This window comes from Strigops habroptila, chromosome 4, assembly GCF_004027225.2.
Source record: "Strigops habroptila isolate Jane chromosome 4, bStrHab1.2.pri, whole genome shotgun sequence".
NCBI classification, from domain to species: domain Eukaryota; kingdom Metazoa; phylum Chordata; class Aves; order Psittaciformes; family Psittacidae; genus Strigops; species Strigops habroptila.
In genome coordinates, this window is record NC_046358.1 from 36317662 (window position 1) to 36336780 (window position 19119).

At 51.9% G+C, this 19119-nt stretch overlaps 1 protein-coding gene across 1 annotated transcript in view; it reads left to right on the top strand.

Moving 5' to 3' along the window:
• The window catches only part of LTBP2 (latent transforming growth factor beta binding protein 2), a 74205-nt gene that overhangs the window by 30280 nt on the left and 24806 nt on the right, over positions 1 to 19119 (top strand). The window contains 5 exon segments of the mRNA XM_030483823.1: positions 4592 to 4773; positions 6077 to 6247; positions 7832 to 8032; positions 8386 to 8654; positions 10251 to 10353. Coding sequence (XP_030339683.1) covers positions 4592 to 4773; positions 6077 to 6247; positions 7832 to 8032; positions 8386 to 8654; positions 10251 to 10353 — 926 coding nt within the window.

Genomic DNA, 19119 nt, shown 5'->3' on the forward strand with positions numbered 1-19119 from the left:
GTGAGTAATGCTGTGCTGAGGGAGGCTAAGCCTGAATCAGTGTGAAGCCTCGGGACTTCAACAGTCCTGGAACATAGTGCTTGAGGTGTCAACCTCCTCTGTCCCTTCAGTGCCTCTTTTTTGAGCAGTGGAGGCACAGAGAGTTCTCCAGTCCGCTCATTTGGAGCCGCCACATCTATTTTCCATCCTCACTACTACCCGTAGGACAACCACACCAGTGAGAGAACTTGAGGCAATGCGGGTACCTGGGAACTGGGCAAGCTCCAGCCAAACATATTAAGATCCACCAAATGGCTAGGGGTTGCTAGTGCCTTCTGGCCAGGTCTGTACTGATGTGGTGAGCTCAGGTTCAATTCCTGAGACCCTCCAAGCAAGCCAGTCCCCCTCTGCCCAGCAGAGACTAATGCTGAAGGTTTGGAAGGGAAAAGCTGTGTTTTGTATTCCCTGACCATGAGCCAGCTGCTTGGCGTGACTTGGGGATGGATTGGGACTGACAAACTGCAATGGAAAGATGCTTTTGCCGTTGATTTCTGTGGCCTGGGGTAGGATGGTGTTACTCAACTCAGTCCACAAATCCCAGAGCTCATCTGCCTTGAATAGAGCCAAATAAACAAATTAATTCAAAGCAAATCTGCCTCCCCCCACTGTGGCACACACTGGGATGCTTTGCCAACACGATCCCAGTAGGATGGCTCTTCCTCAAGTGTTGCATGCCATGGAGTAATGTTCCTCCACCATTTTTCCTTTGTGAAGTTGGCACTGCCCCTCACAGTGAGTGCATATAATCCTTTCTTTTTTTTTCTTTTGGTAACTGAAATGCTAATCATTATTTTATATAAAGCTCTTCATATGTTGGTTTTTTGGGTTTCTTTTTACAAAATCTGATAATCCTGGGAATGACAGGAATTGTCCCTAAGGCCAAGTCACGGAATTCCTTCAGGCAGGCAATTGTTAGTGCCCAGCCAAGCCCTGCTACTTGCACGTAGCATGTTCCCTTCCTCAAGAATAGATAGGATGTATTTTCTATAGATAGGGTATTTTCGAGCACAGGAGCTGATATTTCCCTGTCTTCTGCCACTGGTCACCTTCAGCTAGTAACTCTTCAGAGCTTGGGGCTGAAGTTGCCCTCAAGTGACCAGCACTAGGGCAGTGAATGTTGCTGGGCTAGGGAACTCTCACTTCTTCTCCTTGTGTGCTTCCATATATGCAGTAAAAGCTTGGAACCCCAGCCACATTCACCCATAGGACTGTGCTTAGGGTCTGTCATCAGAGAACACATGTGCCTGAGCTTCCCGGTCTTGGTAGCTCTTACCTAGCCTCCTTAAAGCTCCATACAGCTTTTCCTTTGTCACTAACAAAACCAGCAGTAGCACACCAGGTAAAAGAGCGGTAGGTAACAGGCACCAGAAGGTCCTTTGTTAGCAGCAGGGCTGAATTAGTAGCTCACAAATGTGTGGGCAGGTCATGCCTGGCTCCTGTGGCCATCAGGGGCAGGTGGTACTCTGCAGAATCTCAGGAGAGCCTCTGAAAGAGACTGGTAGGGACTGAGGTAGAGCTGATGTAAAGTGCACTTCTCTGCAATTATTCTGGTTAGTCTTGCTGATCATTGAAAAACAAGTGCTGTTTGCTGTCCTCATCCTAGTTTACATCTTGATTTTAACAAGACAAAAAGATTTTTATCAGCAGGTGATAATTTTGTGATCCATCTGTGCTCTTTGACCAGTCCCACTTGTTCTGTCTCCATCCCTGGATGACCCGTAGCCAGACTCCAAACAGCGTATGAACCTTCAGTCTGCAAAGCTGGGTGTCTGTCCAGCAGCATGGGTTACTTGTGCTGCTGCTTCTCAGGGCTCCTGTTCATGCCTCTTCCCAGCAGCTCAGCCCTCATTTTCAAGGTTTTCCTGCATAAGAACCAATTAGGTAATGAGTATCTGCACCAGGGACTTCTGTCTCTGGGATAAAACCATTCATTCTTGGATTTCGACAGATCGAAGCCAGAAACAATAGATCAATAGATATCTAAAATCGCCTCCAGGACAGCACAGATTATGCGTCTTTATTTAATTATATTTGCACTGTTGCAGTGATATCTCCCAGTGGCACATTTTCCTCTCCTGAAGCAATGGTATGGGGAGTTGAGGAATCCAGTACTGGGGTAATTCTGCAGAAGGAAAACGGCTATACTGCTGCATGTGGGCATGATTTGTAGTAGGGAATCATTTGGCTTTGTTTCGCAGATGTTGTTTCATGATTTGCTTTTCTTGGTTAGATTACAAGGCTCTTTACACCTGGTGTTTTGTTCCTGTGGAGAAACCTGTGCCCTGTAATCAGAGCACCTCTTCATCTTCTCTTTGCTATATTTAAGAGATGGAAAACTTTAGGTTTCTTACAGAAAGGCATTTCACCAGCCCTCCAATTATTTTTGTCATGTTTTTTCCCATATCCTCTCCAGTTTTCAACATCCCTTAGAAGATGTTGTAGACATACTTCACATCAGAGCTAGATGTGCTATTTTAACATACGTACACCCTGCTGGGATGAGGATGTGTAGGGAGGCAAAAATACCACCCTGTTCCTGCAGTGTTCCACTGCCCTGATGTCAGGGCATTGAACTGACAGTTAATACTTAGTTGCTCGTCATTACCCCAGAAATCTTTTCAGAATTGCTGTTTTCCGGGATCATCTCCTATCTGCAGCTGCTGCTTGCATTCCTTCTTCGTAGAAGTGTAGTTCTGCATTTGGCTCCATTAAAATCCCATATTACTTGGATGGATTTGCCCTCCACAGTGATCCAAACTGCTCTGTGTGATTGCTCTGTTCTCATCACGATACACCACATTGCAAATTTTTGTGTCAGCAGCACACATTATCAATGTCGATCGTATGTTTATTTCGAAATAAAAATATTTATTTCCAGATGAAATCCTTGAATCGTGCCAGGCCTCGTACTGATCATCCTGGAACCCATCTAATTCCCTCCCCAGTGACAACTGCGTCTTGTGTTCTGTCACACAGCCAGTTTGTTATTCATTTCACATGTGCCTGATTGACATCGTACTGCCCTGTTTATTGTTTTTTATCGAATAGCATGGGCTCTGAGCCTGTCGGTGTGCATGTATGTAATTTCTATCAAGTTATGAAAACAGACTCCTTTGACAAGAGTAGTTCTGCATAAACCCCATCGATTTGACCTCACTTCTATACTCCTTTCCTTTAGTTCCCAAATTATTGACCTGTGCGTCATCTTTTCCATTGTGTTGTTCAGGGCTGATTTTGGGCTCGCTGGCTGACAGTTACCTTGTGTATTGTGCTTGACCTGTTTGAATATCAGCGCAGCATTAGCTCCCTTTCCATCTCCCCACATCTTATTGTTATTCCAAGCCAGGAATGTCAGTGAGCCAGAGCTGCTGTCAGCCAACTCTTGTTGGATCATCCAGTCTTGTTGGGTTTAGAAATCTGTGTTCCCTGTAGACACAGTAACACCTCCCCTGTGCTGACTCTCACAGGGAAGATGGTAAAAAACATAAAATGGGATGGACCTCTTTGGGCAGTTTGGTGGGACAGAGCTTGCTTCTTTGAAGTCAAGAATGACTTCAGCCATTCAGTCAGAGATGGAGGTGTTGGATACGGTATGCAGGAGACCTGTCAGTACTTAAGGGTTAGGTTGCAGAGCAGTCCAAGCTGGGACTTTCAGAGAAACTCAAGGAGCATATGGGCAGCCATCTGTTTTGGTCCCTGGGGTACTAAGGCCTTTTTCCTTGCAGGTAGTGCAGGTGAGAGTCAGGGAGGCATTTGCTGCTAAGCACAGAGCACCATCTTGGGGGCTTAGTGCTGCCATCTAGTAAAAGGGAATGGGAGCAAGGGCATTAGAGCAAGATGTGCTGGTTTTCTGGTTTAATGCAAAGAGTGCATTAATGCCTAGCAGTCTACATGGTGTAAGAAGTGTGACCTTGTGAGCTGCATGGCTTCTCCATGCTTAGTCCCCAGAAAAACACCAGAAGCCATAAATGCACTTACTGCAGAGAGTTGTAACTCCACTTACACGCTTGAGTTCTTGGTCATTCTCTCTTGTTTGTGATGCTCATGGGCCAAGTTTTGTTCATTTGCTTGGTGCGGCTTCTCTTCTGACTGCCTTGCTGTTTTTTCAGTGCTCCTTTTGGGCAAAGAAGGCAGATCCTGTGAAAGAACATAAGAACAAGTTTATTTGGAGCTGCTTGTGTTTGCTGGGGGAGGGATGTGGTGGGGCAAGAAGCAGCCCTTGGGTATGTTGGGCAGCCAAGGTTCTTCAAGGCAAGTGGGGCGTCTCTGTGGTGGGGCAGCTTGATGTAACAGTACAGAGAAGGTGTCTTGGTGATACCTGCGCTGCCAGGTTCAGAGCATGGGGCATGGTCTCTAGAGTGAAATGATGCCATCGTGATGACTGAAAGCAGGTGAGGAGTGGGACCCCGCTCAGGTAGGCGGAGCTCTGTGTCCAGGTTAGGGTTCAGACAGTTTAGCAGTGAAGGTTGCCACAGGGTATTCCGGTGGATGGGCATTGTGGGCCAGTGCAGTTACTCGTGAGAAGTATTGATTCACTTTTTCTCTTCCACAGGACTCAGAGCAGAATTGGCTCTCCTGTCTCCCCCCAGCATACAGGGCCATCACGGACTGTCCGGCGCTACCCAGCCAGCAATGGCCAGCTCACCTCTAATGCACTCCCCAATGGGAATGGACATGAGCAGAGCAGCTCTGGGCCTCACATGGTTTCCCAGGAGCGCACTGTGTCTGCAAGGGGTAAGGCCTCCAGGGCTGTCACTGTTCAGGGGTGTCGTGGGGAAGGGCAATAGTGTGAGTGGGGATCGCCAAGAAACCCTGACTCCCAGGACTGTGCCACTGGATCAGATGGAAAGGGAAGGTCAGCGTGGGTATTGCTGGGCTTGGCAAAGAAAGAGACCCTACCAAAGGAGGACAGATCAGGGAAGCAAAATGCTGACAGCAGGAGAGAGAAGCTAGGGGGATGTGACAGATGCCTCCCAGAGGTGTTGAACATCACCCCAGCATGCTGCCTCAGTCAGGGGGATTGCCTCAGTCTGTAGGAATGGTGTCTCCCAGCTTACTTCTCAGTCTGAGCAAACCTCAAGGTCAGATTGTGCAACCAGCATCTAGTTCTTCCCTTTGGCTGCCCCCATGGTGCCTTCTGACATGAGCAGGGATCAGGCCAGGCTGCTGGGACGTGCAGTTGCTGAGCCTCAGCACCTCCCCAGCTAGGACAGATGCAAGTTGTCTTCTGCAGCTTGGCTCCTCCTGAAGCCGTGATTCCCTAGCGAGGCACCATGTGGCATCTTAGCCCTTCTGAGTAGGACAGTGAGCCTAAGTGAAGCTGTGATCTGAAAGTGGGAATTGAATGGGATAGTGGGGGTTGAGCACAGCAAGGGAGGCACCCACAGAGACGGCTGTGTTGGTGGGCTGGGATGGAGGGCTCTGGTGTCGAGCCAGCTGGTTCATGGTTAAACAACAGTTCTGTCTGTTGCATGTTTTCTGCAAGCCCCCGAGAGCTCTGAGTGTGATTTCCCCGTGTATCCAATGTGAGGATTGGTGAGGGTCCAGAAGGGGACCACAGGTAACTGCAGGAAGCCATGGGACACCTGTAGGGAGATACTGGTTTTCTGAAGCCCTGTACTCTCTTTTATGGATACCAGTGTGTCTGTTCGTGTGGGAAGTCTTCCAGTGGTTTAAGGGCAGCCAGTCTCCTGGCTACTGACATGGCTGTAGAAGGAATATTGCCCAAAGCAGAAAAACACCCTTTATACTGGAGTTAGTCCATGTGTGTCCCTTCGCAGGGAGTTGTGCCACTCCAGCTGGGCAGGCAGAGCATGCTGCTTGCCATTTTTCATGCGTTGACAAACCCTTACTGATGCTAAGAGCATCAGGAGCAGAGGGCAGGCTGGAGTGAGCAAGGGGCAAAGAGACACACTGCCCTGCGGAGGGATGCAGGCCGCTCCCTGCTCTGGGAATGCTTTGGAGCTTGAGCTGCGAATTACCAGCCCCATGGCCTCAAGATGCTGTTTCCACTTAGCGCTGTCCTTTTCTTTCATAGGGGCCAACCTGACAGAGAAGATTAGGAAGATAAAAATCGTCTTCACACCCACCATCTGCAAACAGACGTGCCGGAGCGGGCGCTGCTACAACAGCTGCGAGAAAGGAGACACCACCACTCTCTATAGCCAAGGAGGGCACGACCATGATCCCAAGTCTGGCTTCCGCATCTGTGAGCACCCTGAGGCTCCAGCCCACCTTCTTTCCTGCTTCCCCACTCTCCTCCTTCTGCCTTCCCTGCCTTTACAGACTGAGGGCTTGGGCTGCTGTAGAGATGGGAAGAGATGGCCTCTCAGTGCCTTGGAAGATGTCTCCTGGGGTCCTTGGGGCTTACTTGTCTCTGTCTCTGGGGGAGGAAGACAGACCTTGCCTCATTGCACTCTTTTCCTGGGCAAGCCACTTCTGTTTCCATGACACCCCAGGTAGAGGGGGTGCGTGTGTTTGAGTCAGGCCTGCAGCCAAGCCTCGCCACCCCCTCCTTGTCAGAGCCAGCTCGCTGCTTTTGTTGGCATCCAGTCTTGGGGCTGACTTTCATCACCTAATTTCCTCCTGTTCTCTCCTTTCACTCACGTGGCAGCCAGGAGAGCTGGCTGCTGGTTGCAAGCTGTTCTTATAAACAGGCTTGCTGAAACCTTTGCTCGCCTTTCAGAGCTGCTGGGATTGCTCATCAGGTCACTGGGATGCCCAGCAGTGGGTTGGGCACATCCTCTTGGAGCCAGTTGGTGGGAGCAGCCTGCAGGACCTGGTGGGACTTATCATCTGAAAGCCTCTTTAACTCTCACATTCGTGTAACAGTGGGGGAGTGCAAAGTCCGGCTGTTGTGGACACCAATTGATGCAGGGGTCATGGGAATTTCTGCCTTCATCTGAGTCCAAAGATGTGTCTCCTTCCCCAAAACTGGTTGCTGGGCTTGAGCAAATGAACTTGGAGCAGGCTGGGAGCTCATCCCCTGGCACGAACCTGACAAGCCATCCAGGGATGTGCAGCAGCAATGTTGCAGCTCGCACTGAAAATGAGTCAGGATGATGTGTCAGGGAATCCTGTGCCTTGCTTGAGTGTTGCTCGCACTGAGGGACACTCTGGGTTGCTGTAGGCGTCTGATGAGGCCAGAAAAGACATGACTTTGGTTTCATCTGTGAATGTGTTTCCTGAGTCTGTGCAGATGAATTGCTCCTGATTCTTTTGTCCCACTCCACACTTCTCCCACTTGAGCTGCTGGCAGGGCCAGGGCTGGCCAGGAGGCAGGCTCCGAGGACGTCGCTCTCTGCCTGTTCTCTCCTTCTGCATCTCCCATCCCCGCTGAGCTCTCTTCTGGGCTGGGAGTAAAAACCCTGCCAAGTGGGGAAGGGGCAATGCAGGAGAGAAGGAATTGTGCTGACTAGGCCTCATGCAGCTGCCATAGCTCCTGTCCCACTCCGAGGGATCCTGCTGTGCCAGCAACACGACCTTGGCTGTGGGGGGCTGTCCGGCAGGCTGTGGGTGACCCAGGCTGGCTGTGGTCCCAGAGCCCATCATCTTCAACCCATTACTCCATTCCTGAGCAGAGCTTGGGCAAGATGGTGGTGCAGAGCAGAGACCCCAGGCTGCCTCCAGGCTGCAGTGCTGACCCCAGCCTGGAGCTGGACGTGCTCCTTGAGGACCATGGGGCTAGTGCTGGCCCAGATGCAGCTGCCTGGCCTCCCCCAGCCGCCCCTTGGCTAGACGCAGTGCGTCAGTGTCTTGCTAAGCAGGCCTCTCTCCTCTCTTTACCTTGCAGACTTCTGCCAGATCCCCTGCCTGAATGGAGGGCGCTGTGTGGGCCGGGATGAGTGCTGGTGCCCCTCCAACTCCACGGGGAAGTTTTGCCACCTGCCCGTTCCCTCTCTGGAGAAGAAGCAAGGAGGGAGAGCCCCGAAGACCCTGGCTGGCAGCTCCATGAAGCACTCCACCTACACCCTGCCCTTGTCCAACCAGCTGGGTGAGCGTGGCTTGTGACTCCAGACCCTGCATTCTCCTCCTTCTCCTTGGGTGCACCTCAGATCTTCATTCACAGGCCCAAGGAGGCCACTGCCTCCTATACTTGCCTTTTCATGCCAGGTCATTAGAAAAGTGGTTCCCCTGGTTTCCAAAGGGCTCAGGCTGCTGGGGGAAGTTTTTGGTAGGTTTGTCCAGGTTTTGGGCAGAGAAGTATTTTCTCTTAGATGCAGTCTTCCTTTACTAGATTTCTAGTTGGGGTCTTTCTGCCTCTTCTCCTTTGTTCATGACACTATGCTCTTTGGGTGCCAAATTGTTACCAGATTGTCACAGCTGTTGTATAAACTCATCTTCCAGCTTCCCTAAACCCTTCCCTGGTGAATGTCCACATCAGCCACCCTCCAGAAGCCACCGTGCAGATTCACCAGGTGGCCAGGGTGCGGGGCGATGCAGAGGTGTCTGAGGAGAACAGCGTGGAGGCAGTCCTGGTGCCTCAGCTGGCTGCCATGCGCTGGTACACCCATGCCCACGGGAATGGCAACAGCATTGCCAGAGAGAGCGGCCAGCAGCAGCAGAGAGCACCAGGGCTGCTGGGGAGGTGCTTTCGGGAGGCTCTCCATGGGCAGGTAAGGGGTCACCCATTGAAGTGCTGGTGTATGTGCAGATACGTTTCTTATTCTGGAGTGTGGGTGCATTGGCTTATGGGGCAGGGAGGATGGCCTTTCAATTGTTCAGCATCAGCGTGGGCATCACGTAGGTGCTGTGGGCACGGGCAGCAATGTATTAGTACTTGAGAAGAAAATCCCTTGGTTTGGCACCGCAGGGAGACCTCACTGCCTTGCCCTGGCCAGGCTGTGCCCTGGGGCAGCACAGCCCAGACTTGATGGCTTTCACACACAGTCTCGTTTAAAAAAAGTGCCCTATTTATAGCAACATTTACAGCCACGCTCTGCGATTATTGTAGGAAACGTATAAAACATAGGAAAATTCCTTTCCCTCTCAGACGATAAATGAAAGTCTGATTTCCATGGAACGACGCCTTCCTGGGCAGCTCGGCTTGGGCTTGGGAAGCAAACGCACGTGAGGGGCTTTTTCACCCCTGTCCCGCAGTCATCGTAATTTCTTATTTTGTCTTGCCCCATGTGTTTCTCTTGCGTCACTGGAAAAGCACTGGAGGTTTTTGGCACCCACAGGAACACCTGTGAGCTCCCCGGAGCAGCTTGTGCTCAGTGAGGTCTCCCCCTGATGGGCAGCCTGGGACCTAGCCCCCTCCCGACTTCCCCCAGCCCCTTCTGGGGGGCTGCTCCCAATTCCCATCCTGTCCTTCAGTCATTCCATCGTCCCGCTGTTTGTAGCGGGATATGTTCTCAGCCATTCCCAACAGTAAATGAGATCAGCCCCTGGGGTTGGAAAAGCTCCTCTGTGGGGAGACAGCAGCTTTCTGCCACTGGGAGCAGATGATGGTGCACGGAGATGTTCATGAGTGCACAGAGATGCTCATGGATGTCCAGAGATGCTGCAGGAGATGCTCTGTGGGGGGTAAGGGGGCCGGCAGGGGGTACCCTTGCAGTGCTCACACCTCGCTCAGCCAGGGTGATGGCATGCCCGGGAGAGGGTGAGGAGCCCAGCGGGGAGCGCTTGCCTCTCAGCCCAGCCGCAGCCGAGCCGATCGGTATGCGAGCACTGGGCAGGCGGCCACGCACGCCTGGACCAGGGCCAGCTCCGGCCTGTGGGCCGCAGCGGCTCCACTCTAATGGGGAAGCCTGTAATCCAGAGGGCCTTGCCGGTGGGGGGAAGGAAGGGGGAAAGAGAGGCTCATTAAGCACAGGAAAGTGCACAGCAAGCTCCCGCCGGGCTGGAGTGGTGCACCCATTTCGCTGGCTAATCAGCCAGGCACGGGGCTGATCCTAGGGCTTTGCTGGGTGATATCATCTCTGGTTCATCTCCTGCTCTGTTTGATGTCCCCTACTCCTCTGAGGGGTGCAGTTGAGGGAGTCTTGTGTTTTTCTGTCTGCACAACTGTTTACTGTCTTAATTCACACCCCCAGTCCTGCTGTGTCCCCATGGGGACCTGTGCCGAGAGGGCTGTGCCAGCCTCTGACCCCAAACTGTCATTCCCCGTGCTGGCTTTGCTGCTGCTGCGCCAGCCGCCCGCAGCGGATGGTCACGCACATCCCTTCCCTGTCCCACAAAACTCTGATCCTCTGCTCCTCTCTCCACAGTGCACCAACCCCCTGCCGGGGCTGACCAAGCTGGAGGACTGCTGTGGCAGCGTGGGGCTATTCTGGGGTGCAGACTGGTGCCTGGCCTGTCCCCCCCGGCCAGGTGAGTACTGCCGCAGGCCGGGACAACGAGAGCAATGGCCAGCACCATCGGCAAGCAAAAGTGCCCAGGCTGCCTGGTGGCAGCCAAGGAGGCATGGAGGAGAGCTGTGGGTCCCCTGCCGTGTGGCTTTCTCTTGCCCAAGGCCGTCGGGGATGGGCGGTGTGTCGAGGCGGTCTGCAGGGCTGTGCTGGCTTCCACCCCAGCCCATGCACCCTAAAGCACCACTCTGGTTTGGGTGCTGGGTCCAGGCTCAGCTCTTTCTCCCTAAGCTGCCCCTGCTTAGCTCCAGCGCAGTCAGCAATTCCTGCCATGCTAGCCCCGCTCAGAGGGAGAAACAGGAAAAGAGCTGCCGTGGTTTTAGGAGGTGCAGTCCTAGATTGGTGGAGGAGGCTGCAGACTCGGCCCTATAGAGTTACGGGCTTGCTCTGGGCCCGACACGGGCTTGGCAGGGGCTGTGGAAATAACACTACATCAAACAATTGGCAGGAGCACACCCACAGTCTGTTCCAGAGGCACGGGCGTCCAGCTCTGTTTCTACTGCACTTGGGAGCTGGACGGACTGATCCAGCAGGAGATGGGGATTCCTCATCTGCTTTGTTCGGGGTGCTCCGTGACAGGCATGGCCTCTCACGCTGTGGCCCCATCCTGTGTTGTGGTAGAGAGGCTGTGCTCAAGGGCTCCTTGCTGGGGGGAGGCAGCCCCATGGGCACAGTGGCTCTGGCAGCCGGTGCTGAGCAAGTCTGGTGCAGGGCAGGGTGCACGTGTCCAGTGCAATGCAGGCAGGGAGCTGCACACCTCTCTTCTGCCTGCCTGCTTGTTCACATGCCAGGCTGCTTGTTCACATGCCTTCACTGGATCAAAGGACTAAAGCAGACAGACCCCATGGCCAAGGAGACTGAGAGTGGAGGTGTCCAGGGTGGCAGGTTTTGCGCAAGCAAGCGTGATGTTGCTGCCTTCTAGTTCTGCCCAGAGGCTGTCCCAGCTGCTCATGCACACGCTCACAAGAGCTGTTTGCATCTTCTTGTCCTCCCTCAGTTTGGTTCCTCCTCAGCCAGGGGTAGGGCTAGCTGGAGCCAAATTCCTCACAATCACAGACAAGGCTGTCAGCATCCTGGAACCCAGCACATATCTGAGGAACTCTCACTGCTGTCATCTTCAGGCTCTGCATGGCTCTGCTGTGGCCATGCTGCTGCTTGCCTGACCTCATCCATATGCCAACCCCAAGGGAGCCATGGGCACATGTAGTATGGGGGTGACCACAGGGTCTCCAGGTTCAGCACAAACAGGGAAATGCCCCAGATAGGCCTCAGCCCTCTCCTCATTGTCCCTGACCTTCGCATCCCCAGTCATTGCTTTCTCCTCCCTATCCCACACCAGTCTCCCCATTTCCCACCCTGTCTCTCTGTGATCTCCCCCATTAGGAGGCAGGAGGTGATGCTTAACACTTTGGTTAGTCTACAGATGGCTGCAAAATCTCTGCATCTCCTTTCCTTTTCTCCAAGCCAGGATGCTAGGTATCACTCAGCAGCCAGAGCTCCAGCAGTAATTTGTTCTGCTGGACTTGGATCTTCAGGCTTCAAAATGTGTCTCTAATCAGAGACTTCCAAGACATAAAAACAGGCATGAAATACCCCCAGGTGCTCCATGTAGTCATCCAGCCAGTAGAGCAAATGCACTTAAGAAATACCTCCTAGCTGCCCGCAGGTTCCACTTCCACAGCTCATCACGTGCTGTGTCCCAGCAGCAGCTGAATATCAAGGGAGGTTGTCACTGTTGGTCTTCATTGAGTGGACAAATGCTTGTCTGGATTTTTTTTTTTCAGATTAATTTCATGGGGATATTAAAAATATATCCTGTGGGTCTCCATCTTCCTGTGCCACAAAAAAATCCCATTCCCCGTCTCTCTAGCTTTGGGCAATAAAATTCCTCCTTGGAGACCAAATAGCTCTTGTTGATTTTGGCAGGAATTCAGGCTAGCTGAAGAGGCTGTTTTCATCCTCTTTAATTGTGTGCAAGTATCTTCCTCCTTTGGCTACCTCTGATTGACTGCCCCGTAACCAGCCCCACATGCAGGAGACCACACAGTGCAAGTGAAGGGAGCTGTAGGGCAGACATTCGATGGAGGCAGCCTAAGAGAGACCAGCTGTGGAGTGAGAAGCCCAGGTGGCTGGCATGCTTTTCTCTGGCATGCTGTGTTTACACAAGGTCTTGCCCCAGTATGGAGCAATGGAAAAAGTCCTTTCTCCGTGATCTAACTGCTCCAATGGAGCCATCAAGCACTGTGACCTCTCACTGCCCCGTACCTCCTCTGCCAGGGCTCCCAGGTCCATGCCTGTCCAGTGTGAAGTCATCACTCCACATCATTCCTGCCTGTAGACCACATCCCACACTCTCATTCCTTCTGTCTACTAGTCTTGCTGGTTTGCGTTGTGCTCGCTCAAAGTCACTGGGCTGTGGTTCAGTGACCTGGTGTCTCGTGCACAAAGATAACACATCCAGTGGATGTTTCCAGCTTTCTTCTTGGCACTGTGGTCTTTGGAGAGACCTTCTTGCACTCGTGTGTCCCAGGGAGGCGTGCACCAGATCAGACTTGACAGCGCTGGGAATTTAATTCCAGCAACTAGAGACAGAAATGGCAGAAGCTAGTTCAGTGTAAACACTTACAAATGTACAGAAGTGCAGCCAGGCAATAGCTAGACAAATGGAGAACTTGTTTGGATTGACTGTCTGCCCGAGACGCTGATTGTTAGTAGAGTCTGGATACGTCCGGATGTCTCTGTCGACTGCTGCTTTCATGTTTGGTACGTGTTTGTGTGCGGAAAGACATCAGAGAAGGAGAAGAATCGGAGGCAGGCGGCTGTCCGAGCAAACCTGTCGTAACCAATCCCCACTATTTTGTGTGTTTTGTCCAGCATCAGGAAAGCCAAGGCACTTGAATGCTTCGTCTGCATCCTAAGGAGAACATGGTAAAAGCTGAGTTCAGAATTAAGGTAGAGGTGAGGTTGACCTGGGCAGGCCTCTCTCTAGTGGGTGTCGCATTAGCCTCAGAGGTTTCCATAGGCTCTGCTCAGGCCTTTGGCTGCCTGGTTTGCTCGTGGGAGATTGTATATTGTTAGGCCACTTCAGAGAAGTGGGCGCAGAGATGGATAATCAAGCAGGCTATGGAAGTCGCTGGGAGTTTGCTGTTGTTCATGTAAGTGAGAGCTGAAGGTGGGACGCCCAGGATGTGTCAGAGACAGTCCTGGGAGAAGGGGGAGAGCCGAGAGCTTGCTCCATGAGCTGTTGGGGCAAAGGCTGTCACCCAACCCATGAAACAAAGAGATGAGCCAGAGGCAGGGCCATGGAGAGTGGCAGGACACCTGCATGCTGTCATGTGGCTGCAGTCCTTCAGCTCCAGCTGAAGGTGGCTGGATGAAATGTGCTGCATTGCAAAGATAGGATAAATCAAATGGAGACATCCAGTGACCCTCCTGGGTCTGTAGTACTCAGAGGAGGCAGAGAAGCACTGAAAAGCTAGAACAGAGAGATAGGAGCAGCTACCTGGAAGGTAAAACTTGGAGAAGACTGATAGTAGGAAAAGGGAATTGGAGGCTGAGGAAGCAGCTGAAGTTGGGACACTTGGATGTGGCTGGGTGGAAGCTCAACGGCTGACAAGGTGTTTGAGCAGCGCTGGTGAGAAAGCTGCACTGAAGCAATGTCATGTCCCATGACAAGCTCAGGATGTGGGGCTAGTAGCAGGCATACTGCTGGGCAGAGCTACTCTTGCTTTCCTGACAGGTCATATACTATTCCAGGGTATACAGTGGTCTGTGGAGAAAAACATGCTGGAACAAGAGATGGCCTGTGGAAACTAAAACCAACAAGACCCAAGCTGCAGGTCAACACAGACCCCAGGGCAGGTGTGGATTTGAACACTGGTTTCCCTGAAGCCTTGGTCATTCTCAGGCATGGGGGAATAAACAAAACTGGTAGCAGAGAGTTCTGCCCAGAGGGGGTCACAGCCCTTCTCTTCCACCTCCCCCCTGCCCCTGAGACCACACACATCTGTGCCAGCAGTGCTCCAGGACAAGCCCATACTGGTGATGGACACCATCTCTGGTGCTGCCCAGGAGCTACAAGTCTCATCTTTCTGTGTGGGTTTGGGGGACTGTCTGAGTGCAGCAGTAAACCTGCATCTTCCAGGTCCTGGTTTTTCAGTGCCCCCTGACCCTTATTTCAGGCTGCAGTCAGCCTGAGCATGGGCTGGGCTGCGCACCCGCCAGTTGTGCTCACTGCAGATCTTCCTGGGCTGCTTTCTCTCCTCCTGCCTATGGGTTTTAACTGCATTAAGAAACAAGTCTTTGAAGGCTATTGTTTTGTTTTTATTCCCACTCCCTGTGTTTTTTCAAGGGTTTTTTTTTTGTCCTAGAGAAAAGTCTGAATTTCACTGGAAAGTTGGATCTTGTAATGTCTGGCTTGGCGTCTGCAGCACTCCCCAAACAGACCTCCCACCGCGAGAGGGGTGGCAGCTCACCCATGGAGCCGTCATCATCAGAAACACTGAGCGGCTACCCTGCGCTGTGCCTGCAGGCGCTGAAGCAGCCACAGGAAGCCCCTTGAAAATCAGCTGCCTGGCCTGCTCTTGTGATCAGATTGGGGAGGATGCAGGGAAAAAAGCCCTGGAAATATGGGAAGGAGGCTACAGAGGGGGCTGGTTCTGCCACCGCTACACCACATGCCACTGGGAGTCTGTCTGGGGCAGTAAAGAAGGGCTGAAGGTGGGGAAAGAAGCTGAAATCTCTGCAAGGTTGTGGCAGTACCACAGAGAGCAATGCTTAACTGGAGAAGCACAGCATTTTCAGGACTGCCTTGTTGTGCAGAGTGCTTGTTTTGCCCATCATTCATGTGCAGCATCATGGTCTCAAGCACACAGCAGCAGTGTTGCAAAAGTAGGGGGGGGTTTAAGTACAGGTAATGTTGTCCCAGATAAAAGCCACTGTGGGAGAAGGATGAGGTTCTCTCTCTGTTGAACAACCCCAAACACCAGAGTCTTTTTTCTTCAAGCATCTTTTCCACCATGCAAATCTTTCCTGACCATGAGTAGAGCAGAGGGCTTCGTTTCATATTGCATATCAGCACTGGTGCATGCCCTCACCACCCCTGCTACCATAGCCTTTGTTGGGGCATTGGAGAAAGGCTTGCTGGAGCCTGCCTACCACAGACTACCTGGAGGAGAGCAGTCATGACAGATCTGGGCTGAAGGATTTGTGTCCTTTCCCTCTTGTCCATTCTGCCTGGGAACTCAGCTCATCCACACAGCCACAGCCCTGCCTACTTCTTGGTCTGGTATCTCCAGTACATCCTCTCTCTGGAGGCTGCTGTGGGGTCCAGGCTGCTTTGCTCTTCTGCCACGAGTTCAGCAGCTGAGATGCTCTCTGCAGCAGAGGCTGATCTCTGCTTCACACTAAACCAGTGTGAGGTTTGACTGGGCCCACCACCCCACCCCTCCAGATGCCATGAGATCATGAACTCTGGCTCCTTTCATCTCCCACGTGCTATAAAACCCCGGGCAAGCAGAGACACCACAGCCATTCTCCTGACTGCATGCTCTGTGCCCACTGCAGGCATGGGGAAATGCCTGGCGTCCCTCCAGGGTGGGGTTTCTTCTGTGGAGCTGATGCAGGGTCTCCAGCAATGTCTGTGAATGCTGAAAGTGGCAAAGGAGTTCAGCAAAGCAATGTTTCTCAGAGAGATAATGCCTTTTCTGTGATAAATGGAAAGAGTTGAAAGAAACGGGCTAGCTTTCAGCAGCCAAGCATTTCCTCACTTTTCATCTGACCGCAGGCTTGCCTCTTCCCCTTTTAACAGAGTGATTTTGGCTGGCCTAATGCAATGTATTATCTCACCCTACAAACCTTGCCTCATTTGGGCCCTTGTGGCTACCACCACTAGAAGTGGTTTCTTTCCACTTCACCATCAGCCTGAGCTGCTTCGTCCTGTCTTCAGTGTTTGGGGGATCAGGGCTCTTAGTTAAAGCCTCTTCTCCTGGGAAGTGATGGAAAACTAACCTAGATGCTTAAGTGATCCTGCTAGGCTGCAAAATCCCTCTGCCCAATTTCCATGCATTCATTTCCCTTCTTACTCTGCTCTGCTCGAGTATTGATCTAGCTGGGAACAGAGATGCTGCTGGGAGTCCTGGGCTGTGGTTGCTTCATGCTCACCTCCTTTCTGGGTCTGTGAGCTCATATACACTCGTTTGTGCGAGCCCTGCCACGCCAGGGATGCCCGGTGCCTCCAGAGCTTGCAGAGAGCAGCACCAGACAGTGGGACCAGAGCTGGAGAGAGCAATGAGGAGAGCCAAGGGTAAGTCCCAGTGTGCAGGTACCTGGTGAGCACATAGCTTTGGCACAGTGCCCACAGGGCTGAAGTGCCCCCGAGGCAAGGCACTGAAATCACACCCCTGAATCAGGAGCCAGAGCTCCCTTTGCTCGGCAAGCCTGAAATCCCTCTGCCCGACAGATGCAGCTCAGCTGCTCCATCTGCAGCCTCAGGCTCTGGAACAATGCCTTCTTGGAGAGAGTGTAGACAGACAGACAGACACAGGAGGCTGGGACCTCTCTGGCTGTGGATGCTGGTAGGTTTCTGCCCTCTCCAATAGGGCAGAAACCTATTTTTCCCTTTGCTGGGTTTCAGAGGAATAGCCTCCAAAGCCATTCTCCCACTGCTAGCAGCTGCATGGGAGAGGGTGGATGCTGATCCCCTTTGCAGGAAACTCAGATGTCCTAGGCTGGTTTTTCAGAGGTTTTTGGCCATCTCCACTGCAGTTCAGCAACATAAGAACTCGTGGAAGGAAATGGTCCTCTGCTCGAGTAACCAAGTACAAAGCTGGGAGTTAATAGCTTACATCCTCCTGCAGCCTCACACTGTCTTCCCTTGTGGCCAGGTCCTGGCAGAAAGAGAGCAGCCTTCATCCAGTACTTCAGAAACTGTCTTCGTTACCCTTGGTACAGAGAGGTCTGCTCACATTTCATTACAGTTGTTCTTTCCAGGGAACACAGGTTTCTTTGCAAAATTAAAAGGCATTTGTCCACAGCCTCACAAGTGATTTGCTGCAATAACGGGCTGCAGGTTTCTGCAGGCTGAAGTCGTATGAGTGCTGAGGTGGCACAAGACGTGCACACTCACCCCCCATCACTGGTATTTTTTGCCTTGCCCTCTCTCCAGCAGCATCTGGCAGAGGGATGGTGCAGGATCTGTTTCTCCACAAAGGCTTTTCAGAGAGGGAGTGGGGCTCTGACACATGTCATCGCTGTTTGATCTCTGGCATGCTTGGCTCCCCATCGGAGGGCTCACACATAACGATGCTGCTTCATCTCATCATCTGTTATCACATCGTGCTGAAGCTGACAGATGCTTCCAAGCACAGTTAATGCCTGTCAGCAGCCTTGAGCCCACAGGCTGTGGTGTGAGAGGGCCTGGAATCCCACTGGGGCACTGAGCCTGGAGCCCGTGAGCTAGAGGTTGCTTTTCCCTTCCCAGAAGGTTGGAAATGTACCCAGTGATTTTCAGTATCACCAGCATGCCCCTTGCCCCTAGCATCTAGATATCAGATTGGGGAGGATACAGGGAAGGAGAGTACAGAGGGGGCTGGTTTTACCACCACTACACCATGTGCCACCGGGAGTCTGTCTAGGGCAGTAAAGAAGGGCTGATCACAATTCATGACTGAGCTTTTGAAGGGGGCAGATATAGACTTTTTTGTCTTAGTCATTCATCCAGCTGCTAAGGATCTCTCTGCACCCAGAGAACTTCATAGCTTCATTTAATATACCCAAGGAAAACAGGCTTTCTATTCTTCTAGGTACAGGCTGATGAATGACTTGTTCTCCCATCTTTTATTTCCCAAGTACATTTATCCTAGGAGGCTGGTCCTTAACTTTTGCCTTTAAGGAGTGTCCTAGAATGGCTTTAAACTGCATTATAGGGCCAAAGGACCAGGACAAAGAGTCATGGATGTCTGTGTTCTCTGCCTCCAGCACACTGTTTGTGTTCTTAACATTTGCAGCCTCTTTCTGACCATCTCCTGCTGCAAGGATGGTCTCAATTTGTCCCTGGTTCTCGAAAGCTGCAGTGTGTTAGGATTCTGCCAGATCCTTACTGTTGCTATTGCCATGGAGGGCTTTCCACATATGACACCAGGGTGTGAGCTACTGATGCCAAACAGGAGGAATTGGAGTGTTGGGAATACAGCTGGACAGGAACTTAGCTGTTACACACACTTCTTGTTTCCAAATGTACAGTCCAGAAAATAAAAAAGAAACCCCACCCTGGGAAAATCCCATCTTTAGGCAAAGCACCCTTCTTCCTACCCCACCCTGTGCTTACTCACTTCCCAGCCCATCACCTCGTATATTCACTTCCCATTGCTCCAAAACACGGTGCCTAAATTTGACCTCCTTGGAATTTATGGACCGTATTTTACTTACCTTTAAACAATCGGGAGAGATTAATTGTGCAGGTTATAGGACATTTTGAAACCCACAGAACTATTTTAAGCAGAAATTTGAAATTTTCTTTTATGAAAGTGGTTGGGACAGGAAATCACATGCAGTAAAAAAGGGGGAAATGTAATAAACAGGCCCTGGGCTGTTACTTCAGCATCTTGTCAAGAACCCCTGTCATTCCTCTCACTCTGATGCCCCTTGCCATATGCCACCTGGCTATCCAAGCTGGCCTAGGAGGAGCTAGGGTGACATAGTGATAGATGTGAAACACAGGCAGCAACTC